Source organism: Phaseolus vulgaris, chromosome 6, assembly GCF_051622355.1.
Source record: "Phaseolus vulgaris cultivar YP4 chromosome 6, ASM5162235v1, whole genome shotgun sequence".
NCBI classification, from domain to species: Eukaryota; Viridiplantae; Streptophyta; class Magnoliopsida; order Fabales; family Fabaceae; genus Phaseolus; species Phaseolus vulgaris.
The window spans coordinates 35,638,895-35,661,278 of record NC_143503.1 but is presented as its reverse complement, the minus strand read 5'-3'; the positions used below and the strand labels follow the sequence as shown (position 1 = coordinate 35,661,278).

The window sequence follows — 22,384 nt, the reverse complement described above, 5'->3', positions numbered from 1 at the left end:
CACATTATAAATGAAAATAAATCACAAATTTAAAAAAATAGTAACGGTGAACAAATTAAAAAACAGAGAAAAAAAATTAAAAAAGCTTTTGCATGTTAGAAAAAAAAGTTTTTTTTATCAGAAAGCATGAGAAAACATATTGACAAACAAAAAATGAAAGGATGACAGAGAAGATCAAAGTTTGCAGTTTTGATAAAAAAAAAATAAAAAAACAAAATAAATTGAAGAAAGCTGGGAGAGATGGAGGAGAGAGGGTAGAGATATCAGTAGAGAGTATTAAAAAATTAAATATTATAAAGTTATTTTGGATTAATTTTGATCCATTATGTATTAATTAGGTTGAATTTGAAAATAAAAGCAGATGGATCCATTTAATTTTACAATCCATTCAATCTGATCCAAGACTTTTTATTTTAACAATGATAAATTGGATTGGATTTTCAATGTATGTATATTTGGCATATATTCTAATTTTCTATTGTTTTTCAGACACATTTTATACTGTCAATATAAAAACGAAATTAACTTCGATCTAGGTCTTTCGGATGAAAAATTAGTTTTGATTTGTATTATTTACTATCAATATATCCAGAAATTAGGCTGAAGTACAAAACAATTCATCCTTGATCCATTTAAATTTAATAAATTCATTCCATCCATGAAATAGGTTTGTGATAAAAAATAAATGTATGAAATTATCTTTGATCTTTTTCATGAAATAGAATGACATTGATTTTCATGAAAATATTATTTAAATCTTTTTAGTAAGATTATATTTAGATGATATAAAAATAAAAATAGAATGACTTTAATTTTTATGAAAATATTATTTAAATCCTTTTAGTAACATTACATTTAGATAATATTTAAAAAAAATATAATGACATTTTCATTCAATATTGAATATAAATTGAATAAATTAGAACGCCTAAGAATTAATTGCAGTTATACCAAATAATAATATGAATAATATTTCTAAGTATTGATTCGGAAATTTAAAAGATTTTTTATTTAATATTTACAATTTTTCTTTCTTTTTTTTATTTGTGTATTCAATTTTATTTAACCATCAGTTCAGTATACTAGATTAACAGTTCAGTATATTATGAAGTGATAAAATAAGGATGTAATATGATATTCCTAAAAAAATATCTAATACAATAGAAATTAGTAATATTTATTTATTTTCTTGATTTAGAGAAAATGAAATAAAACTTCACATGCATATACCATAAATATGTTTTTATGATAATCCAACAATTCAATCCAATCTAGGTTGAATTTTATGAATTAGATTAAATTTAACTCATCAATTTCTTACAAATTGGTAGATTGAATTCAAAAATTCGATCAAAATTATTAAATAATATTAATATTAATATTAATATTTGATTAAATTTATTAGCTAAATATGTATATATAGCCTAATTTTAAAAAAATATTTATAAAAACATATTTTGATATTATAAATTTTACCAAAAAAAGATATTTAGATTTTTAGTCCAGGTTGGATTGAATTTAATTTAATAAAAGAAATGCAAAAAGTTAATCCAAGCTAATCTTCCAAACCCAAGCATGAGTACCTTGGTTATTGAGCAGTTTGACCGCAGTGGAAAACTGGTATGAAATGGATTATTACGAATACTCTGAAATATGTATGAAGCCTTCTTCGAAAACCTCGGATTGTGTTGAAGGTTGAAAAGCTTTCAGATTGTGAAGTAGCATATGTTCTTAAATGGATTATTACGAATACTCTGAAATATGTATGAAGCCTTCCTCGAAAACCTCGGATTGTGTTGAAGGTTGAAAAGCTTTCAGATTGTGAAGTAGCATATGTTCTTACAACAAGGACCAAGAACACTAGAATCAGGTTGACAAGATTAACTCTTATACAAATCTTCCGAACTTTGGGCTGGACTCTCTCGGTCTCTTCTCACATTGGGTGCTCTAGGCTTCTCCTCAAGGTAGATGCTCTCGGCTTCTCTTTCGGCTAAGTGTTCTCGACTTCTCCTTTGGCTAAGTGCTCTCGACTTCTCCTTTGGCTAGGTGCTCTCGGCTTCTCCTTCAGCTAGGTGCTCTCGGCTTCTTCTCGGGTTGGGCTCTCACGGCTTCTACTCAAGTTGGGCTCTCAGCTTCTTCTCCTCACAGGTGGGTGTGTGTACCTGGAAGGCACTCCGATGCCAAAGTTAGATATAGTTTTATGTTCATCAGATAAATTGAATCTCCCTTACCTCTAGAGTTAACCTCTATTTATAAGGCTCTCTTATTGGGCTTAAGAGTTACTTGGGTCTTTTCTTTTTGCACCTAACATTTTGAAAACACACACCTGTATATTTGGGTCCATCTTATAGGCTTTGCATAATCACTAATTTAATTTTACTTATTTACTTTTTATATTTAACCTTTCGGCCGAGACTTTCGGTACAACCTTTCGGTTGACATAGACAGTACAGCATACAATAACTAATCACATTTAATAACATGCAGATTAAAATGCATTTGTAGCGTGAACATGCAGATTAAAATGGGTTTACAGGTAGGATTGTTGAAATGAACACAAATCAATTCGTGCTTATTAGAAAGCAACGAAATCACATTTAATAACTTTAAAGCACAATCTTATTAGAAAGTTGAGATCATCACAACGAAGTCCAAACACAAGATTCAAACACATGAACTTCAGTATGACAATGATCATGGCACAAGCAATATCTTCCCAAAATGCTCGCTGCTTTCCATAAGCTGGTGAGCTTCCGCAGCTTCGGCAAGAGGGAAAGATTTGTAGACCACAGGCTTAACCTTTCCTTCAGCAATGGCAGGCCAAACGTTCTTCTCCACTTCGCTAATAATTAGGGCTTTATTTTCAACACTTCTATTACGCAAGCCAGCCCCTGAACATATGAGATGCACAAAGTTGTAGATCGTATCATACTATATAGAAGAGCTCAAGAGCTCACATAAGTAATGAAAAGTTTGCTGTCCGAGCGTAGGTTTCTGTTAACATTGGAAAAAGGCTACTATAGGTTCATAAAAGTAACAGCCATTGAGTTTATGTATCCTAATGGGTTTTTCAAACAGCTTAATGCTTCCTCATACAAAACTAAGTTTCAATAAGATCAAAAGAAGTAGAAATTCAAAAGGGGTGTGCCTATTCTTGATGCATGTAAGTCTGGAAGGAAAGTAACCACAGTGATAAACAACTCGAAAAAATAAAAACTTGAAGAAGCACCTATACAGAAATGCAGAAAAATATAGCAGTAAGAGTGTGCTAAAAAGCATTTACAATTCCCTCACTGTTTTCCCAACTACCCAAAATTTAGAATTTCATAAATTGCTTTGCATTTTAGTAATTATTCCGAGACTTTTTTCTTTAACTTTTTATTTGTCAACATACAAGATTTAGCACAATGTTTATACTTGCACAGACAAATGTTTACATTAGAAACTGAATTTGAGCAAGAGAATATATTAAAAAAGGGTATATTCCCAAGTTTGCAATACCTTGTACTGTGAGACGCTTAGCGAGTAAAGGGCGGAGATCTATTTGTGTAGTAACCCCACCTTGAAAGCCAATAATAAAAAGCCTTCCATCCAAATTCAAGCTATCGATATTCTTTTGATAGTAGGATGCTCCCACACAATCAAGAATAACATCAACACCTACAACCACAAATCAATTACACTGTTACAACATGCTTCTCTATAGCACAAGTAACAACAAACATTAGAGGTACTACTACATAAATATTAAAGGTCAAGGAATACAGAAAGTCACATCATGCAAGCAAGAGATAATACCTTGTCCACCAGTTTCCTCCTTTACCCTGGCAACAAAGTCTTCTGTTTTGTAATTGATGGCCACATCAGCCCCAATACTCTTGCAAAAACCTAGCTTCTCCTCATTCCCTGTCAAGCAATATCTAGTCTAGAATAAAATTTGGGGAAACATTGCTTGGAATTTCAATAAACCAGATGGGACATTTTCACTAAATAATATATCAGAAAGACATTTTCCATATGTTGAATACATCGGAAAGAGACTATTGTTGAATAAAGGGGTACCGAACCTGCAGTAACAAATACTCTTGCCCCTCGATACTTGGCTATCTGAATTGCAAATGTACCAATTCCACTAGAACCTCCATGAATCTGAGAGAGATATATAATAAATTGAAGTTAACATAACACTAAAAAAGTTAGCAAATTGGGTCATCAGATATCTTTTAGGTAAGATCCAGTGAAAAAGCTCGCGTGGTCAAGCTGATATAATGATAATAATAATAATAATTTAGAATATAGAGTATGATGAAAATACCAACAGGGTTTCCCCTTGAGATAAACGACTCGTCATGAAAACAGTGGACCACACAGTGCATGCGACCTCAGGAAAACTAGCTGCATCAGTGAGTGAAACACCTTGTGGAATCGGAAGCACTTGCCCGGCGGGAACAGCAACTTTCTCGGCATAACCTCCTCCGGCGAGAAGAGCACAGACCTGTGAATTAATAATTTTGAGTGACAGTGAAAGAGTAACAGAAGAAAAGGGAATTAGGTTAGGAGTACCCGGTCGCCGATTTTCCAGTTGGAAACGTTTTTACCGACGGATAGGACAGTTCCGGAACATTCGAGACCCAGGTAAGGACTGGCACCTTTAGGGGGAGGGTGGAAGCCCTTCCTCTGAAGGGCATCGGCTCTATTAAGGGCAGTAGCGTGGACTCCGATGAGAACCTCGTTGTCTTGGAGTTGGGGATCTTCAACTTCTTGAAGCTGCAGCATTTCAGGACCCCCCGGAGTAGTTATCACTACGGCCTTCATCTTCAAGCTTTTTAGACACACCCTCTCTCTCTCTCTCTCTATTCCCCTATACAAGATTTATACAACATCATACATCAAATGTTATATGTCGTACTACCAAAAAATAATCTTCCTATTCAATAACATCTATTAATTGTACCATTATTTTCCCACCAAAAAATTTACTCAAGGATAAATAAATTTTAAATAACTAGACCAAATCTGGATTTTTAAAAATTCAAATCCCTTACCAAAATTAATAATAAAAGTTCAGTATATAGAGATTATAACATGCCTTCATCAAAATAGACTTCAGTATAGATTTAACAGATTCCAGCACACTTCTTAGAGAAAAATTGGGGTGGGAAAGAAGAGTTTAATTCGTTAAATGCAAATGATGATGTTGGAATTTTTTTGTAATAAAGATTAAACTACTTCTTATGCCTCACCATTTCCAGAAAATTATATTCAGTTGACGTAGAATTATAAAATTCACTATACAATTTCAAGTTATAGTAATTATATTACCTTTGGTTTATATTTAATATTTTTTTTTTTATAGTTGCCTATTTATTTAAATAGCCAACAATTGTCATTGTCCCATTTACATGTTTAACTTGTGCTTACATAAGATTTTTTTTATGTTACATAAAGTCCATGGATTATGAGTATAAATTTCTGTAATTAGGTGCATACAAGGATTCTCGGCACCAAACTCCAATTATTACAGTACCAATATAAAAAATGTTGCCTTTGACAGAGGCAAACAAAGAGCCACAACTAGAAGATTAAACGCCTCAACTTGAAATTAGTGCAACATCTCAACAAAATAGATTCTATGTACGAGTAAAATTACAAGAAATACAATCACGAAATAATCCATACACTTTACACAAAAATACTAACATATATTAACTTACATAAAATTATAGAATTTCCTATTTATTATTAAATACGATGGTATAATAATTATACAAACTACATTTTTAAAAAATGCGTCAACTAATTAACAATATTACTTTTTTAAACTACATCAATCATCCTACAAGAAAAAGGAAAAAAAATCTACTAAATTGGTCGAATATTAATTATACCAATACTCGAACAGATACCCTGGTTTACAAAAACAAAGAGATAGAAACTTAGGATGTTGTAAGAAACATTTGATTGAAATTAAATGGTTTAGAGTGCATAAGATTATTAATGAACTAAAATAATTCAAAAAATACAAAATAGTTTAGAAAATGAAATTTGTTTATTAAATTATTTAAAAAAACATCTAATTTCCAAAATAAGCAAATTTAAAATAATATCGACTCATTTTTTTATCAAAAAAGCTTATTTTAGAGAATTAAAACAAGACAGTTACCAATTATTTTGGTAATTTAAAAATTGAATTAAGAAAGCAGTGCACCACTTTGAATAATATAACAATATAATTCGAAACAAAACAAATACCACTACACGTCACTGCTCAGAATAGATTTACGTCTTATGAAAAACAGAGATTCTCAATTGAAATAATTTGAATGGTAAAAGACATGATGGAGTGTTTTTGCCAGGAGTTTCAACACCACAAAGAAAATATTACTTCACTGGAGAATAGGGAGAAAATTAAACAATATACACAAAGGATCACTTCAATTTCTTCATAAAACCAAATCAAGTAAACAGCCCTAGAGACAAGAACCTCATTCGCGTCAAAAAAGAAGTGAAAGGATTTTCTAAAAGACTTTCAAATACTTGGGAAACTAAATATTGGGTGACAAGTGAAAGGATTTTCTAACAGATTCGACAATATTCTTTAAAATATATTAGACTTTAAATACAAAAACTATGCGAGAAATTCATGTAGGTATAGATAGAATTTTCATATTTTAACCAGATTAATAGAACAATGAATACCCAAAAAAAAATCAGTATAACAGTTATATTACGCATTCATGAGCATTGGTAAGGATGCTTAGCAACAACTGTTGTCAACATTACGGTGCATCAAATCAGTCAAACAACTTCAAACTAAGTAACCCATCACACAAAATTCAAAAAAGAAAGAGACATGACAGCATATCAATACCAAAGATTAAAACCTAAGTCGTGATGATACGACTTCACAATATCCAGCTTAATAAAAACAACGTTGAATTTCATAAATAATAGACAACTTTGAAATAAACTTGAAAACATAATCACCAACCGTCTTTCATACACAAAGCGCACAAATTAGATCAAACAATATATTAATCAAAACAACTACTCAAATTGCAATAGCTTAACATTAACCATAACAGTGCGGGTCAGATTACAAGTTTTCAGCACCTGCTACATCAGACAGGGATAACTGTAAATTATTGATCTCATCATCCACAGCACTGTATGAAAAGTCCAATAAAACAAATAAAAATAACAACAATTTGAAACAAAAGATATCCAACATTGCCAGATGTTATTCCAGAGCTAAATTTCGAAAGATATTAACCCTTGCATATTCTAACTACAAAAAAACACAATTGCGCAATAGATATTCTCGTGCTAAAACTAGGTCCAACTATTCCACAGTCATTGAAGTTCAAAATTGAAACAAACGGAAATGCAAGCAAAATCATTGACGGATAGAAATGGGGCGGGAAATATTAAGCACGTAGAAAATGACAGGGTAAAATATGGTTTGATTAACATAAGAAAACAAAAACTTTCAAAAAGGATAATGAATATTTGAGATAGGGAAACACTACAAAACCCTGGTTAATATGATAAAGAGACTAATCAACGGTTTGCATGATGTCTTCGGGAGCGAACTTGGTGCCCTTCTCCTTATCGGCAGCGGCGCGACCCTTCGCCTTGCGATCAAGAATGGCCTTGCGATCTTTGTCCAGTTTCAGCTTCGTCACCACGACCTTGGAAGGGTGGATTCCTACGTTGACGGTGGAACCGTTAACCTTCTCGCGAGTGATGCGCTCTATGTGGATGACCCACTTGCGACGGTACACTTGCGTCACCTTCCCCTCGCGTCCCTTGTACGTTCCACGCACCACCTGCACCTCGTCCTCTTTCCTCACTGGAATCGAGCGCACGTTGTACTTGGACCGGAGCTCCGCTGAGAGAGGAGCGCTCATCAGCACCCGCCGCACGCTTGACGGCGCAGTGAAGTGAGCCTTCCGGCTCTTACGGCGGCTGCTCGACACTCTTGGGTTGAACTTCATCGTCTCTCGCTCTCTCTCACTCTCTCTCACACAACCTCTTGCCGCGGCTTCCTAGGGTTTCTCTATCTTCTTCCTATTTATTGAATGTTCATATGGCTTGGTCTAGGGTTTTAATTCTTTCAATTGGGCTTCTGGGCCTTTCTGTTTTACCATGGATCCTGGGCTTGTTAAGTTCCGAGGTTGTTACATTGCAATATTGGGCTGAAACCATTTAATTTTAGTTCTTAATTTTATTGAATAATCGTGTAATTTAATAATTAAAATAGAAGAAAAAAAATGGCCGAATCATACCTTCTACTTACACAACATTAATGTGGTGAACTTTGTAATAAACATGGTATCTACTACAAACTTTTCTCTTTTCTTGACGTACACGAGAAGGTTGCGGCTACTACTCAATACCATTTTTTGCTCACAACTGCTTAACGTTAAAGAAAATATCGTGTTAACACATCACATAAAACATGGGAATAAAAAAAATACAAATATAATAAATTAGATGACCTGAGACACTTCTCTTAAATATCGGATACACGAATCGGACACCAACACTCTATAACACTCGTAGAACACGTATCGGTGAAATTTACGATTCAAAAATTATTTGTTGAATTTCTGAGAATTCTAACACGAATTTAACATAATTTAAAAAAAAATAAATACATTAAATTTTCTAAAAACTGCAAATTTTTATTATGATTATAAAAATATTTTTTTCTTAAAAAAAACTGAAATATACTTGTGCACATAAATCTTTCTTTATTGTCAATTTATATAATTTATAATTATATAATATATAAATTTTTGTTTGTGTTCTATGTTAGAGATTATCGGTTTCTATGTAGTATAAATGTCTGTATCACTGTTTGTGATACATAGGATGACATGCAAAATAGTAATAGAGTAATGTTTGATTAAAAAGAGAAAAGGAATGATATTGAAAAAACATCTTTGTATACTCTATATAAAAATTTACATATGTATCTTTCAAAAATGCAAATTAACAATAAAAACGCATGTGATAGATCGTGGAGTGAAAAGTATTAACGTATTGCTTGGTTGTGGGTAGCAGTGTGCTACAAGCAAAAAACTGAAAACTCTTTGCATATAACGCCCCACCTTGCTTGTACTTCAACTAAACTTGGACATACTTTTAAAATAGATAGTGAAATCTTGCACTCAATCAAAACCATGTTACGTGTGTCTTTCAAGATTCAATCCATAGAGATATATAGATGTAATGTTCCATGATGAAGAAAGCAAAGCATGTAAAGTTAGTGGAAAAGGGAATCTAGTGAAGAGATGGGTAGACTTAGAGGTTTGTGGGTGTCTCTTGTTCCATTTGGATTTCTCTTGTTCTTTAGTTCACCTTTCATCCGAGTCCCTACTGCCCTTGCCTGGAGCAAAGAGGGTCATGTCATCACATGCCAAATTGCACAGGTAAAACTCATTTTCAATTCCCACCACTTCGCCACCAACACAACATAGTACATATCTTGGAGATATTAACGTTTGGTGTTTGATAAGTAGGCACTTTTAGAGCCTGAGGCTTCAGAAGCAGTGTCTCGTTTGTTACCTGAGTATGTTAAAGGTAACTTATCAGCCCTCTGCGTGTGGCCTGACCAAATTAGAAACTGGTACAAATATAGGTGGACAAGTCCTCTTCATTTCATTGACACACCGGATAATGCTTGTTCTTTTCAGTATTCAAGTAAGCACTGCTTATATATATATGCTAATTCTCCTTGTCACTTTCAATATCATGCTATAATTTGATTTTGTTTCTTACCATAGGGGACTGCCATGATTCCCATGGCGTGGAGGATATGTGTGTTGCTGGTGCTGTCAAAAATTTCACTTCTCAACTCATGCATTACAGAGAGGGGACATCTGATGGGAGATGTAAGTACTAAAATTTCTTAACTCTTTTTAACCTCGACAATTTAAATTTTGTTGGAGATCACAATTAAAGATCAGAGTCATATTTCGAGATTATCTTAACGAATGTTTGGTGGTTATCCTCATTATCAAACTGTTATGGACAACCCATAAATATATTGTTTTACAAAACTATCCTAGCAAGTGTTTAGTAAACTTATCAGACCACTCGATTCGTTAAGTGGTTATCAGACCACTCGATTCGTTAAGTGGTTATCAGACCACTCGTTATCGAATCATTGTCCACCTAATAAGAGTTCTTTTTCTCCTCACTATCCGGATTTTTAAACAGAACAACCAAATTTATTAATTCAATGCCTTATCTTACAGATAATATGACTGAGGCGTTGCTGTTCTTGTCACACTTCATGGGAGATATTCATCAGGTATGTGAAAAGCTTTTCAAAGTCTTGTCGAGTTTCTTACATACCATTTCACCATTTCCTTCAACAAAACCTTTGGGGACATTTCTTTTAAGCCAATGCATGTTGGATTCACCACTGACGAAGGAGGAAACACGATAGAACTACGCTGGTTTAGGCACAAATCTAATCTGCACCATGTATGCTCCAACTTCAACTTCATCTCCATTTAGTATTCACAAATTACTTGCATGCGTTAAACTATTAATTTGGTTGTCTATCATTAGGTGTGGGACAGAGAAATTATTCTCACTGCACTAGCAGACTATTATGAAAAGGATGCGAGCCTCCTTCTCCAAGACATTGAGAGGAACTACACTGATGTAAGGCTAAATTTGTCAGACATCTTTCCTAGTATTTATCAAACACATGAATTCTTTGATTGACTTTAAATGAAATCAACAAAATAATTTGTCTTGTTGAATACAGGGAATCTGGGCTGATGATATTTCATCTTGGAAAAATTGTAATGATATCTCTGAGTGTGTAAATAAGTGAGTTCTTCTCCCTTTCTATTATCTTCAGCTCCCATTTTATCTTCTCCTGTGGCTGTTAATGCTGACGTTCCTCATGGTTTTGGAATCATATAGTTGGGCCAAAGAGAGCATAGAAATTGCTTGCAAATGGGGTTATGAAGGTGTTAAACCTGGAACAACTCTGGCAGGTAACCCATTTCACCAACCATGAATTCAACCAGTTAATAAAGGAAATAGTTAGATTAGATCCTAAATAGCTCATTAGAAAGTTGAAGGATTTTGTGTGCATGTGATGCTTTTGTAGATGATTACTTTGACTCAAGGATGCCATTTGTGATGAAACGAATTGCTCAAGGTGGAATTCGATTGGCCATGATTCTAAACAAGGTGTTTGCTGACTCTGAAGAAGGATTTGAAACAGCAACGTAGGAAGATAGACACATCCACACAAAGTTGTTCAAAATTTGTTAATTAGAACATCATCAATTACTTTGTTTATTCTCAATTGTTACTCATTAGCCCATTGCATTTCTGACTATGACCTCCCTCTGTTGTAAATAATTTAACAATGTACCAAATTAAAGGTTGTCATGATGACCAAAGTAGTTATTTTTTTATTTCGACATTGTCATCAAAAGATTTTTTTTTTCATAAAAATGTATTATTTTAAAATATTATATTATTTATTTACTTATTTTTAAATAATATAAACCATGTTTAAAAGAGACCATTTTCTATTTTTTGAAATAATGTTATATTTTAAAACATGACTAGAAAAGTCAATTTTTGTTTAAATCATGCTTTACCGCACAATAAAAATAAAGAAAAAATAATGTTCTAAAATAATTGACTTAGTAATGGGATACTTTATGACATCACTAAGAACCCGAAACTTGGCAAAACGTGGTAAAAAATTATTAAACTCACATTTTTTCTATATTAGTATTTTTTAAAATTAAACTCAAATGGTTAAAAAAAGTTCCTAGTTAATCTGAATCCAAAATTGTGCTACATTTTGGACCGTAACCTACGGGGCTGAGAGTGGCTTTGGGCTTAGCTTTTAACTTTGAAATGAAAACATTTTTGTACGCAAACCCTTGCCTTATCAAGTTTATCTAACGTCCCACACTTCCTAAAAACGATCCTACGTATTTAACACTTTTTTTTCCTATTGATGTCATAATTGATTTTATACTTCATATAATTCATTCCAAACAAATTAATCTATATTCAAAAGCATACTAAAAAGTATAAAACTATATAAATTAATAAATCACAAATAAATTATGTATTTTTATAAATACATCTTTCCAATCTACTATAAATTTACCGATATTACTTTTACATTCTAGTAATTATTTGAATAAATATCAACATTCATATCTAATACTGTTTTAAAAGTTGTATACATGTATATACCGATAATAAAATAGAGTGAGAGAGAGATGAAGATAAAAACAAAAAGGAGTGTGAAAGGATAGAATGAATCGTAGAAAATAGTATCATATAGTCTCTTAGCAAACACAAATTAAGAGGGGTGGGGTTACTTCAGTTAAAAGAAACCTAGTTTAAATAATTGATCACATTTAATATTTTTAAGATATTAAATAATTGAATATATATTTGTATCGGTCCTGGAAGATAAATGTCATGCTAACAGTTCCCTAATTAAATTTTCTGTGAAAAATAATCTTTAAAAATAATTGGGTGCTTGCATATATAAATATATGATATTTGATAAATATATACCGAATTTTCTTTATAATTGGTATGAAATAAGTTGTACGTAAAGTAAATGAACTTTTGATTGAGCAATTAACATAAAAAAACATTTATGAAAAATAAACATAGAACAGCATGATGGTATTAGTTTCATGCTTAATGTGTTGGTGGTACCAAATGATAGCAAAAAAATGATGTTGAGTCACACGCCAAGCCCAACATAGGTGACACGTGGAAGATGGGTGTTGGTTAATTTGTGACAAATATTCTCTATCCTCCCATGCTCTTTTACCGTCTTACTTTCACTATTCCAAGGTTTTCTCTGTCTGTCACTGCACTCTTTTTAATCTTATTTTACTTTTTATGCTTTCTTTCACACCATTTTTTATAAATATATAAATAAGTAAACAGTCTTGTAAATTCTGTAATAATTATTGTATTCATAATATTAATTTTATCTCATATTTATAACTATAACATAAATTTATTATTTGATTTTTATTAAGTAGAAGTATGTTGTAAATATAAATAAATGATTTAGTTTGTTACTAGTTTAGTTTTGAACATAAGAATAAGAAGATTGATTGATTAAGGTTTTGAATTAAAGACATGAAGTAACATGAATGATTGAGTCCCATTCCGTATAATGTAGCACTGTTAGCTACCTAGCTAGCATTCCTGCATTCACTTCACTTCACTTTGACATTGATTCAGTGGGCCCAGAAACCAACTCAGGGCCTGGACCCAATCGGAGCCGTCAATATGTCCACGTGGCCCACCATGTGAGTGATCGGCGGCCACGCTGGCTCCTCATGCATTGCATTCTCTTCCTTTCGGCTACTCTGTGTCCCCACCAACACAACACCCACTGTGGCTGTCTCTGCAACGCTCTCAAAGGCAACGCAATCAAAGTGAGAGTGAGAGACATGAACCAAGGACCATTCTCTTTTTTTCTTCTTTTTCCTCAAACAAAGTAAAGAAAGTCATGAACCATTATGGTTTCTCGTACCAACGTCATTTTTTCTCTCTCTCTTTTTTAAATAGCCGCACTTCGAGACAGACAATGGGATACACCATCGATCACTACTCCCAAAGTAAGTTTTTTAAAGGTGTTTGCAGAAGATTATTTGAGGGAAGGAAGAGGAACTCAATCACTGAGTTCTTCATCAAGAACACCCTGTTCCTCATATTTTCTCCTACCATCTCCTGCTTTCTTTCGAGTTAGGACTCTCAGTCGTAGCTTCTTCTTCTTGTCATCCAAGTTCCTTCGCTTTCGTTACCACCTTATTGCTTTGGTGGGTGTATATCAAGGTATTAAATTTATTTACTTTCGCGGTGCTGCATGTTTCATTTGTTCTTGGTTCAGGCATCCTCAAAAAAACTGCTTGCTTCCTGGCTAGTCTTTTTGTGTCGTCTTGCATTCATTTCTCATTACATTAGTGTCTGGTTCTCTTCTTCATGGTCACTATGTTTCTTTCTGGTTTTGGAGTCATATCTTTGACATACCCTGTTTGGCCTTGTGAGTTCACAATCACATCGTGTGTGTTGGTTGTTGGTAAATCGACAGAAAAACGAAAACCCAAGTGAAACAAGATCTGGAAGACTGTTAGATTGACAAAACTCGTCTTTATTACAACCATTTGGTGGAATGTTATTCCTATTGAAGTTTTGTTGATGATTAATCTCCATCGAAAAATCGAACTAACTGTAATGGGATGTTCTGTGTTTTTTCTGTTGTAAGGCTCAAACCGAGACCTTGAAAAACATTTAGTTTTTAGCTATTGTCTTATGGGATTTGCAAAATCCCCATGTGAGCTTTCTGCACTGGCTCTCGTGTATCTCACTTCCTTTCACACCAAAGTTTGTTTTAGATTTAAGAACCTGACAGTAAAAACATGTTTCCTCTTAGCTCTGCCTCTTAATTGCACAAATCCAAAGTGAGTTCAGATTCTTTCACAAGTGTGTAGTTTTTGTTAACCCAGTTAAAGGAGTGTGCCTGGATATGACTTTTTACACAAAACTACGAACATGGATAACTTCATAAGCTTAGCTCCATTGTCTTGTGATTAACCGAGGAGCCCCGTGAGCAGATTTGGTTTCAATATGTTGTTCTGTTTCATGACAAATTGAGGTCCTCCTTTAATTAATGTCGGGAAGCTACTGTTAGCAATTGTGAAAGCTCTTGGTTATTACGGATTAACCTTGTAACCATGATTAATTAATTTGTTTTCTATAACATTTTGGTCAATAAAGTATACTACTTTGGTGAGTTTTGTCCAACAAGATTTTATAGAACTTTTGACAACTAAGAAAGAAAGAGCGTGCGCATTATTTTCATGATATCATAACAATGTCCCCATTACCATCAAGAGGTTTTCTTTCCCTTTATTCCAATACAAGGCAAAGTATGTTATATGCATAAAGTATAAACCAAAGCAAACACACTTCCACCTTATATACATGTGTGTGTGTCTTAGAATTTTTAATTTTTTTGTTAAGGAGGTGGAGTGATATATAAAATGGAGGAGAGACCAGAAACAGAACTGATATCTATACCAGCGACACCGAGGGTGTCAACGCCGGAGATACTGACACCGTCGGGGCAGAGGTCACCAAGAGCAGCATCAAAGGAAGGAAAATCATGGACCCCAACCTCTTTCATATCACCAAGGTTTCTGAGTCCAATAGGTACACCAATGAAGAGAGTGCTGGTAAACATGAAGGGTTATTTGGAGGAGATGGGACACCTTACCAAGCTCAACCCTCAAGATGCTTGGCTTCCAATCACTGAGTCTCGCAATGGAAATGCTCACTATGCAGCATTCCACAACCTCAATGCTGGTGTTGGCTTCCAGGCCCTCGTTTTGCCCGTTGCTTTTGCTTATCTTGGCTGGTATCTATCTATCTATCTTTCCTAGCTATTCACCACGTTGAATTACATTCTTCATTTGTTCAACTGCAGTGAGATATCAACATTTCTGTTGTGAAACAGCATGCATTTCAGTCTACTTAGTTTGATGCTGTTTTGTAAGATAACAGCACGCATTTGTGACTAAAGTTTATGTTTATTTATTTCCAATATGAAGGAATATCCCATGCTTTAATTTGTAATGTGCATGCGAATTCTGTTTGTTTTCTTTCCCTTTTATTTCTAGGCAGAATGGTTACTTTCATTTTCTAAAAAAAAGAAAAATTTGTCTCTTGTCATGGCCCTAGCTAGGCATGAAAATAAGGTCATTTTGAATTGCTGTGGGGCATGATGCCTTTTACAAATATCAAAGTTCATCTGAGATTTGATTGGTTGAATGGAAAGAATTTCAAAGAGGAATCATGATGCTTGCCAATTTGGCCCTTTATTTTTGCTTTTCCCAAAGTTCAATTAAAAAATTACCCTTGTATAGGGAACAGTTATAATTTTGTCCATATTATCTATTTTTGGTGATAGAGGGGGCCCTGATGTTGGTCATTCAATTGATTCGTGAATGTATCTTTTTATCATAATTTCCATTTACTATTACTGTTCTGGAACCACTTTTCCTGTCCTTTGACCATGTTTCCAATTTCTAGACATCTAATATTAAAAGTATATGATACGGATTTTGTCCAATTGAGTTTATTAGAATGTTTGCACGAAATAATAGTGTATAGAAAATATTTCAGCCTTCTTGATATTTTGCAGGAGTTGGGGAATTCTCTCCTTAACCATAGCATATTGTTGGCAACTTTACACGTTATGGATTTTGGTTCAGCTTCACGAAGCAGTTCCAGGTAAAAGATACAACAGATATGTGGAGCTAGCACAAGCAGCATTTGGTAAGTTTGCTTTGCCTTTGAGTACTTTTTCTAGCTAGCTGATGTAACACAGTTAAAAGAAGCTACCTAATTAACAATGTAGAACTGCTTTGTAACATGGTTGGTTCATATATGTCCTTAAAACCTGCGTTTTTTACCTCGTTGAACTTGTTGCTACTTCAACTAGAATCAAACTTTAGTTTAGACGCATTTAACTGTCCTAGAGCTTGAATTGCGTAATTTGAAAAGGATACAAGATTCTATTTTTGTGTATATTCCTTATTTTGCAGGGGAAAGACTAGGAGTGTGGCTTGCTCTCTTCCCAACTGTTTATTTGTCAGCAGGAACTGCAACAGCTTTGATTCTTATTGGAGGCGAGACCATGAAACTGTTCTTCCAAATAGTTTGCGGACCCACTTGTACTTCAAATCCTTTAACCACAGTGGAGTGGTACTTGGTTTTCACTTCTCTATCCATTGTCCTGTCCCAGCTTCCAAACCTCAATTCAATTGCAGGACTTTCACTCATAGGGGCTGTGACAGCCATAACATACTCCACCATGGTCTGGATCCTCTCTGTAAGCCAACAAAGACCCCCTTCCATCTCCTATGAACCCCTATCATTGTCACAACCTTCTGCTTCTGTGTTTCTTGCCATGAATGCACTTGGAATTATAGCCTTTTCTTTCAGAGGCCACAATTTGGCACTAGAAATTCAGGTACTTGTGACTTGGCTATAAAAAAAATTCTCCCTTTGTTTTTTATAGTTTCTGCATAGTTAGTGAAGATGTGTTCTCTGTTTCCTTCAGTCCACAATGCCTTCAACTTTTAAGCACCCGGCTCGTGTGCCAATGTGGAAAGGTGCCAAGGTTGCTTATTTCTTCATCGCAATGTGCCTCTTCCCAATTGCTATTGGTGGGTTTTGGGCCTATGGAAACCAAGTAAGTTAACTGAATACTAGAATCATAATGATGAAGAACACGAGTGATTTTGATATGCAATAGGATTTGATGATGATGTTGATTAATACATTGTGACCATGTTGGATTATTTTGTTACAGATGCCTCCGGGAGGGATTCTGACTGCATTGTATGCATTTCACAGTCATGACATCTCAAGAGGAATCCTTGCCTTGGCCTTCCTTCTTGTGGTGTTTAACTGCTTGAGCAGTTTCCAGATATACTCAATGCCTGCTTTTGACAGTTTTGAAGCTGGTTACACGAGTAGGACAAACCGTCCATGTTCCATTTGGGTGAGATCAGGTTTTAGAGTGTTCTTTGGATTTGTGTCCTTCTTCATCGGAGTGGCGCTTCCCTTCCTCTCAAGTCTTGCTGGTCTGTTAGGAGGACTCACTCTTCCAGTGACTTTTGCATATCCTTGCTTCATGTGGGTGCTCATAAAACAGCCACCAAAATATAGCTTCAGTTGGTACTTCAACTGGATTCTGGGGTGGCTGGGGGTTGGTTTTAGCTTGGCATTTTCCATTGGAGGCATTTGGAGCATTGTGAATGATGGGCTCAAACTAAAATTCTTTAAACCCAGTTGAATTTTCAGTTATAAGAGTCAAGAAAGTGCACATGATGAACACTACTATATAAATGCTGCTCTTTAGGCGTAGACTTTGGTGTTGTCTTTGTGAAAAATAGTGCTAAGTGGAAAGCCATGAATGAAGAGAATCAACCCTTGCCTTCATCTGCTTCTGTCATTATATTTACAATTTTTGTAGAGACTTCCCCCAACAAGAATCGTCAAGCCTTTCAAGTTCAAAGTTGTAACACCTGCAGTTTCAAAAAAGTTTATTTATAGCTTCTTTCCCATATCTTATTTCTTTTAATCTTTTTACTTTTTACTCTTTACTATTGATTCCCGATTGGTAATGTATATATACCCGTAATTAGGTAGTATATTAATTAAATTCAAAATTATTCTATAAGTTAAAAAAATATTTATATTTAAATAATTTTTATTATTAATAAAAAATTATAAATATTTTAAATTAGTATTTTAGTATTAGGTACTAAATATTTTATATTTTTTTTTATATTCTATGAATTTGTATTTATAAAAAATTATAAATATTTTAAATTATTATTTTATTATTAACTATTAATATTTTAATTATTAACTAATTATCTAATTTAATTTAATTAATATGATGATTAATTATTTTTTTGTCGTGTTTAATAATTTTTTGTATATTCTTTTATATTTATATCTATTTAAGTGATGAAAATTTAATAAAAAATATATTTCTAAAGATCTATTTTTTACTTCAACGTTGATCAAAGTGAGTATAGAATTTAAGAAAGATTAATAAATATTAATGTTGTGGTTGAATTACTCTGAAATTAATTTTGATATATCTTTTAATTAACTAATGGTTGATGGCTTAACAACAAGATTTTATGTTTTATCACTAGAAATCAATTACTTGAATATTTTTTAAATTCTTCTTTTTATTCGGGGAAGTAATTTTTTAGCACTTCGCTCATAGCATTAAATTTGTTAAACGATTTTTCAAATTTTAGGTTAATTTCAACTAATTTCAATATATAAGTGATGCATTTTAGAGTCATGATAATACTGAAAAATAATCGCGTTTGTTAATTGATTTTGCAAAACAAAACTCCTGCAGAAGGAAATGATATGTTCATATTTCAATATGTTGTGTATGTGGAATAAAAGCAAATGGGGAATAGAGAGTAGTGGCTTTTAATCAACCATTTAAGGGAAAGCCAAACAACAAATTGAAACTTAGATTTAATTTGTAAAGAAAATTTAAGTTTGAATCATTATTCAATCTATAGCTTAATTAAAATGTTAAGTTTATATATCACATTAAAGTTCAATGCTCCTTACTTCTTCTATTACACATAGGATGATGCACTTAAAGAAGTAAATCATGAAGAAATATTGAAAATTGTACTTCAAGTTCAAATGTAATTGAGATTTGTTTTAGCCATTAAGTTAATTATGGATCAATTATGTCTTCTTCAATTATGTTTATTATAAGAACTTCAAAAGAAAGTAAAAACAGAATTTTAGTAAAATGAAAGAGTGATTCAAATTGAGGTGAAAGAGATGATTGAATACTGGAGAGAAGAAAAAGAAGAATCAGCCATACTCATTCAGTAGCAAGTAGCACCAAACCAACAAAACGGCACACTCACAAAACAAAAAGAAAAAGAAAAACTGTACAAAGAAAAAAGGTGAGAAATTTGGCAGAGATAGTTCAGTGGGTGAAGTGAGGAGGTGCAACACATGATGCAGTGCGAGAGAAGATAGCAAAAACGGAATTGGCCAAACCCAGAACAATTGCAACCTTCACTTTTCCCCTTTTCGGAATTTGACGCCCGGAGAACCTTCTAGCCTTCATCATGCCACTTGCCATTTCAATCTCTCTCTTCTTCTTCTTCTTCTGTGTTCTGCTTCTGTGTTCTTCTTCTTCTTCTGTGTTCTGCTTCTAGAGCTTCTACCACCTTTGGGTTTTATACGGAGTCCGTGTTACAGAAATGCCCTGCGTTTGGGCTATAATTAAAAGGCATTGCCACTGCCTTTTTTGACTCTTTCTTTCACCATCCAAGACTTTCAATGGTCATCACTGTACTGCCACGCATCACTTCAATTAAATATGTGCGCATGTTCGGATTGGGTTGTTTCATAAGTGTGAACTCCAATTTCAAGAATTTTCTATCTGGAAAAGTAAAACCAAAACATGCCAACTTAACTAATTGGATGTTCTTAGACACATAATCACACTAGCTATACAATTATGACAACATTATTTTAATCAATACATTTTTTTAATCCTAGTTTGGTTGTTTTTTAAAATTTTATTGTCTTCTTCACTTGCTCCACATTCATCGTACCAACTTAATCGCAGAGCATTGTTTAAATTCCCGTTAGGAATTACTGAGTTGAATTACGTTATTTGCTCTAATAATGACTCTGAGTAACCTAGGGTAGAAAAATTCTAATACTTGGTCTTATACTTCTTTAGTATTGATATGTTCAAAATTTGATATCATTACACGATTTCAAATACAGATTTCGAATCCGGATATCCACGTATTAGAAATTAGAGTTTTTCATAATATATAATGAGTATAATATATAAATGGACATAAACCTTATCTAAGATAAGTGAACTATTTTTAAAGTAAATTTTATAATAACAGATAACAGTGAAGAAAAAATGAGATAAATTTTCTCTCTACAACCCATAGTATTTTGTAGTTTGAGGAATGCTACATGGTGGTGTTGATAAGGTGAGAGTGAGAATGGAAAGACAGTGGCTTTAATGATGCCATGTGGGGTTTGCAGTTGTGTTGTGGCACCCAATGCCACCCATATCTCTGATTCTGTTTCAGATTAGTGGGAAAATTTTAGCAAGGACGGTGGCTCTAATAATAATATAACTATGTGAAGAACGTCACTTTCTGTGTCTTTCTTTTCTGTCTCTGCAATTCACTCCTTTCACACAGACCCAGTTTTTCATAACTCTAGTTTTGAAAAGTCTGTGTCTGAAATCCTTAGATACAGCTAAAAGAGAGGGCACGTTGTTTGGTTTTGTTTTGGTAGGTAGAGCATTCAAGAAGCGTGGACTTGTCTTTTGACTCTTTTCATCTTAACCCAAAACCATAAAAGTGATAGCACGTAAAGCCAAAGCGTGTGAATGCTCATATCTTCCTTTATCAGTGTGAAATTACTTTTCTATAAAGAAGGCCCAATCTCCCTTCTTAATCATAAATTTGTATGGCTCTTTAATTCTCCTAAAGAGAATTCTGAAATTTAAATTGTGTTTGGTGCTTCACATTTAAAGTACAAATATACTCATCCACACGTGTATAGTTATATGTGGAGATAACCTCAACCTAATGTTAACATCTCATCCTAGCTCACTCCTCCCACATATATTTAGAAGACTACACAAACAAATGAGAACATCATCTTAAACACAAGAAGCCACAGAACTTCTTCATCCATATTGCATAACAATCTACTAAATATGTTTCTCTAAGCCAGTGTAGTTACAATACGATTCCAATCCTGAATCGCTACAAAATTCTAAGAGTAAGAGAAAATTATCAGTGAGAAGAAAAAAGATTAACCATGAGTAGTAAAAAGGAAAAAAAGAAGAAGGAGAAGATGAATACGGGAAGAGAGAGAATCATAAATACTTTTTTTCCAGTTCTAATCTTACAAACTTCCTGCAATGATACCAACTTATGTAACAATAATATTTTATATATTATTTTTTATTTTGTTTTTAATAAAAATTAATATGATCTATTAGAAAAAAAGTATTATTTAAATTAATATATAAGTGCTATTATATTTTTTAATATAAATTTAGTTATATTTAATTATTTATTTTATTTATAAAAGTTTCACAATATTATTTAAATCAGTATATATTTATTCTTATTTTTCTTATTACATTTTTTATATAAAATTTGTTGTTGTTAAGGATTCTTTTGATTTATTTGTTTTTTTTTTTAATTTTTAATTAATTTAAGTTTGTATTATATTCTTTATAAAAAAATTATAAAAATTAATGATTATTTAAAAAATTTTGTATTTTAAGTTTTAAATTATTAAAAGTGTATCCATGCTGTTCTATGCTGAGGAAATGTCTGGGCTTGTTGCGTGGGCCTTGGGTAACAAAAAGGAGGATTTTGTATTCTGCACCCCGTGAATTTTAACCTGTACTCCCATCAGAGGCTGAACTCACAAAGTTATTTTTGGATCTAGAGTGTATATTTAGAATATAGAATCGTTATTTGAGAAATGAGAAAAACTTTAACATCATATTGTAAAAACACAAAACCTTAAGATCATTATCTTTCTAACCTAACAAGGGTAACACTATGACTATAATCTTCAAATTATGGATTTCGTTTCGATATTACCAGTAGAATCAGATTTCAAATAGCGCGGTTTCTTTATCGACAATAAATAATGAATAAATATGAACCATTCGAGAAGTGATCCAATCTTTATATATAAACACAACCTTTAACCTTTTTGGTTAGGC

At 33.1% G+C, this 22,384-nt stretch overlaps 4 protein-coding genes and 1 non-coding gene across 6 annotated transcripts; 2 read left to right on the top strand and 3 right to left on the bottom strand.

Moving 5' to 3' along the window:
• Positions 1 to 2,451: 2,451 nt before the first annotated feature.
• On the bottom strand, positions 2,452 to 5,133 carry LOC137832644 (oxidoreductase, zinc-binding dehydrogenase family protein). The gene is made up of 6 exons (XM_068640926.2): positions 4,564 to 5,133; positions 4,316 to 4,495; positions 4,068 to 4,149; positions 3,799 to 3,906; positions 3,502 to 3,660; positions 2,452 to 2,891 (listed from the first exon to the last, which is right to left on the bottom strand). The coding sequence occupies exons 1-6, from the start codon at positions 4,813 to 4,815 to the stop codon at positions 2,695 to 2,697; spliced, it is 978 nt and encodes a 325-aa protein (XP_068497027.2). The 5' UTR covers positions 4,816 to 5,133; the 3' UTR covers positions 2,452 to 2,694.
• Positions 5,134 to 7,085: 1,952 nt separating this feature from the next.
• Positions 7,086 to 7,166, bottom strand: LOC137833785 (small nucleolar RNA R38). Its single transcript, XR_011084833.1, has one exon. It is a non-coding gene; the product is annotated as a small nucleolar RNA R38 (small nucleolar RNA).
• Positions 7,167 to 7,443: 277 nt separating this feature from the next.
• On the bottom strand, positions 7,444 to 8,081 carry LOC137832645 (large ribosomal subunit protein uL24z). Its single transcript, XM_068640927.2, has one exon. The coding sequence runs from the start codon at positions 7,995 to 7,997 to the stop codon at positions 7,557 to 7,559; it is 441 nt and encodes a 146-aa protein (XP_068497028.1). The 5' UTR covers positions 7,998 to 8,081; the 3' UTR covers positions 7,444 to 7,556.
• Positions 8,082 to 9,246: 1,165 nt separating this feature from the next.
• On the top strand, positions 9,247 to 11,464 carry BFN1 (bifunctional nuclease i). Its single transcript, XM_068640925.2, is given in 10 exon segments — positions 9,247 to 9,437; positions 9,528 to 9,708; positions 9,792 to 9,899; positions 10,266 to 10,321; positions 10,414 to 10,497; positions 10,585 to 10,680; positions 10,787 to 10,851; positions 10,948 to 11,021; positions 11,138 to 11,245; positions 11,248 to 11,464. Coding segments are annotated over 10 exon segments (933 nt in total). The 5' UTR covers positions 9,247 to 9,299; the 3' UTR covers positions 11,271 to 11,464.
• Positions 11,465 to 13,407: 1,943 nt separating this feature from the next.
• LOC137832642 (Transmembrane amino acid transporter family protein) lies at positions 13,408 to 18,164 on the top strand. 2 transcript variants are annotated; one of them, XM_068640924.2, is made up of 6 exons: positions 13,408 to 13,866; positions 15,058 to 15,448; positions 16,235 to 16,368; positions 16,638 to 17,065; positions 17,156 to 17,287; positions 17,408 to 18,164. In XM_068640924.2, exons 2-6 carry the CDS (start codon positions 15,075 to 15,077, stop codon positions 17,891 to 17,893), a joined length of 1,554 nt encoding a protein of 517 aa, XP_068497025.1. In that variant the 5' UTR covers positions 13,408 to 13,866; positions 15,058 to 15,074; the 3' UTR covers positions 17,894 to 18,164. The 2 variants fall into 2 exon arrangements, with proteins under 2 accessions (XP_068497025.1, XP_068497024.1); XM_068640923.2 differs by having other exon boundaries at positions 13,416 to 13,866; positions 15,055 to 15,448.
• The last annotated feature ends 4,220 nt before the right edge of the window (positions 18,165 to 22,384 follow it).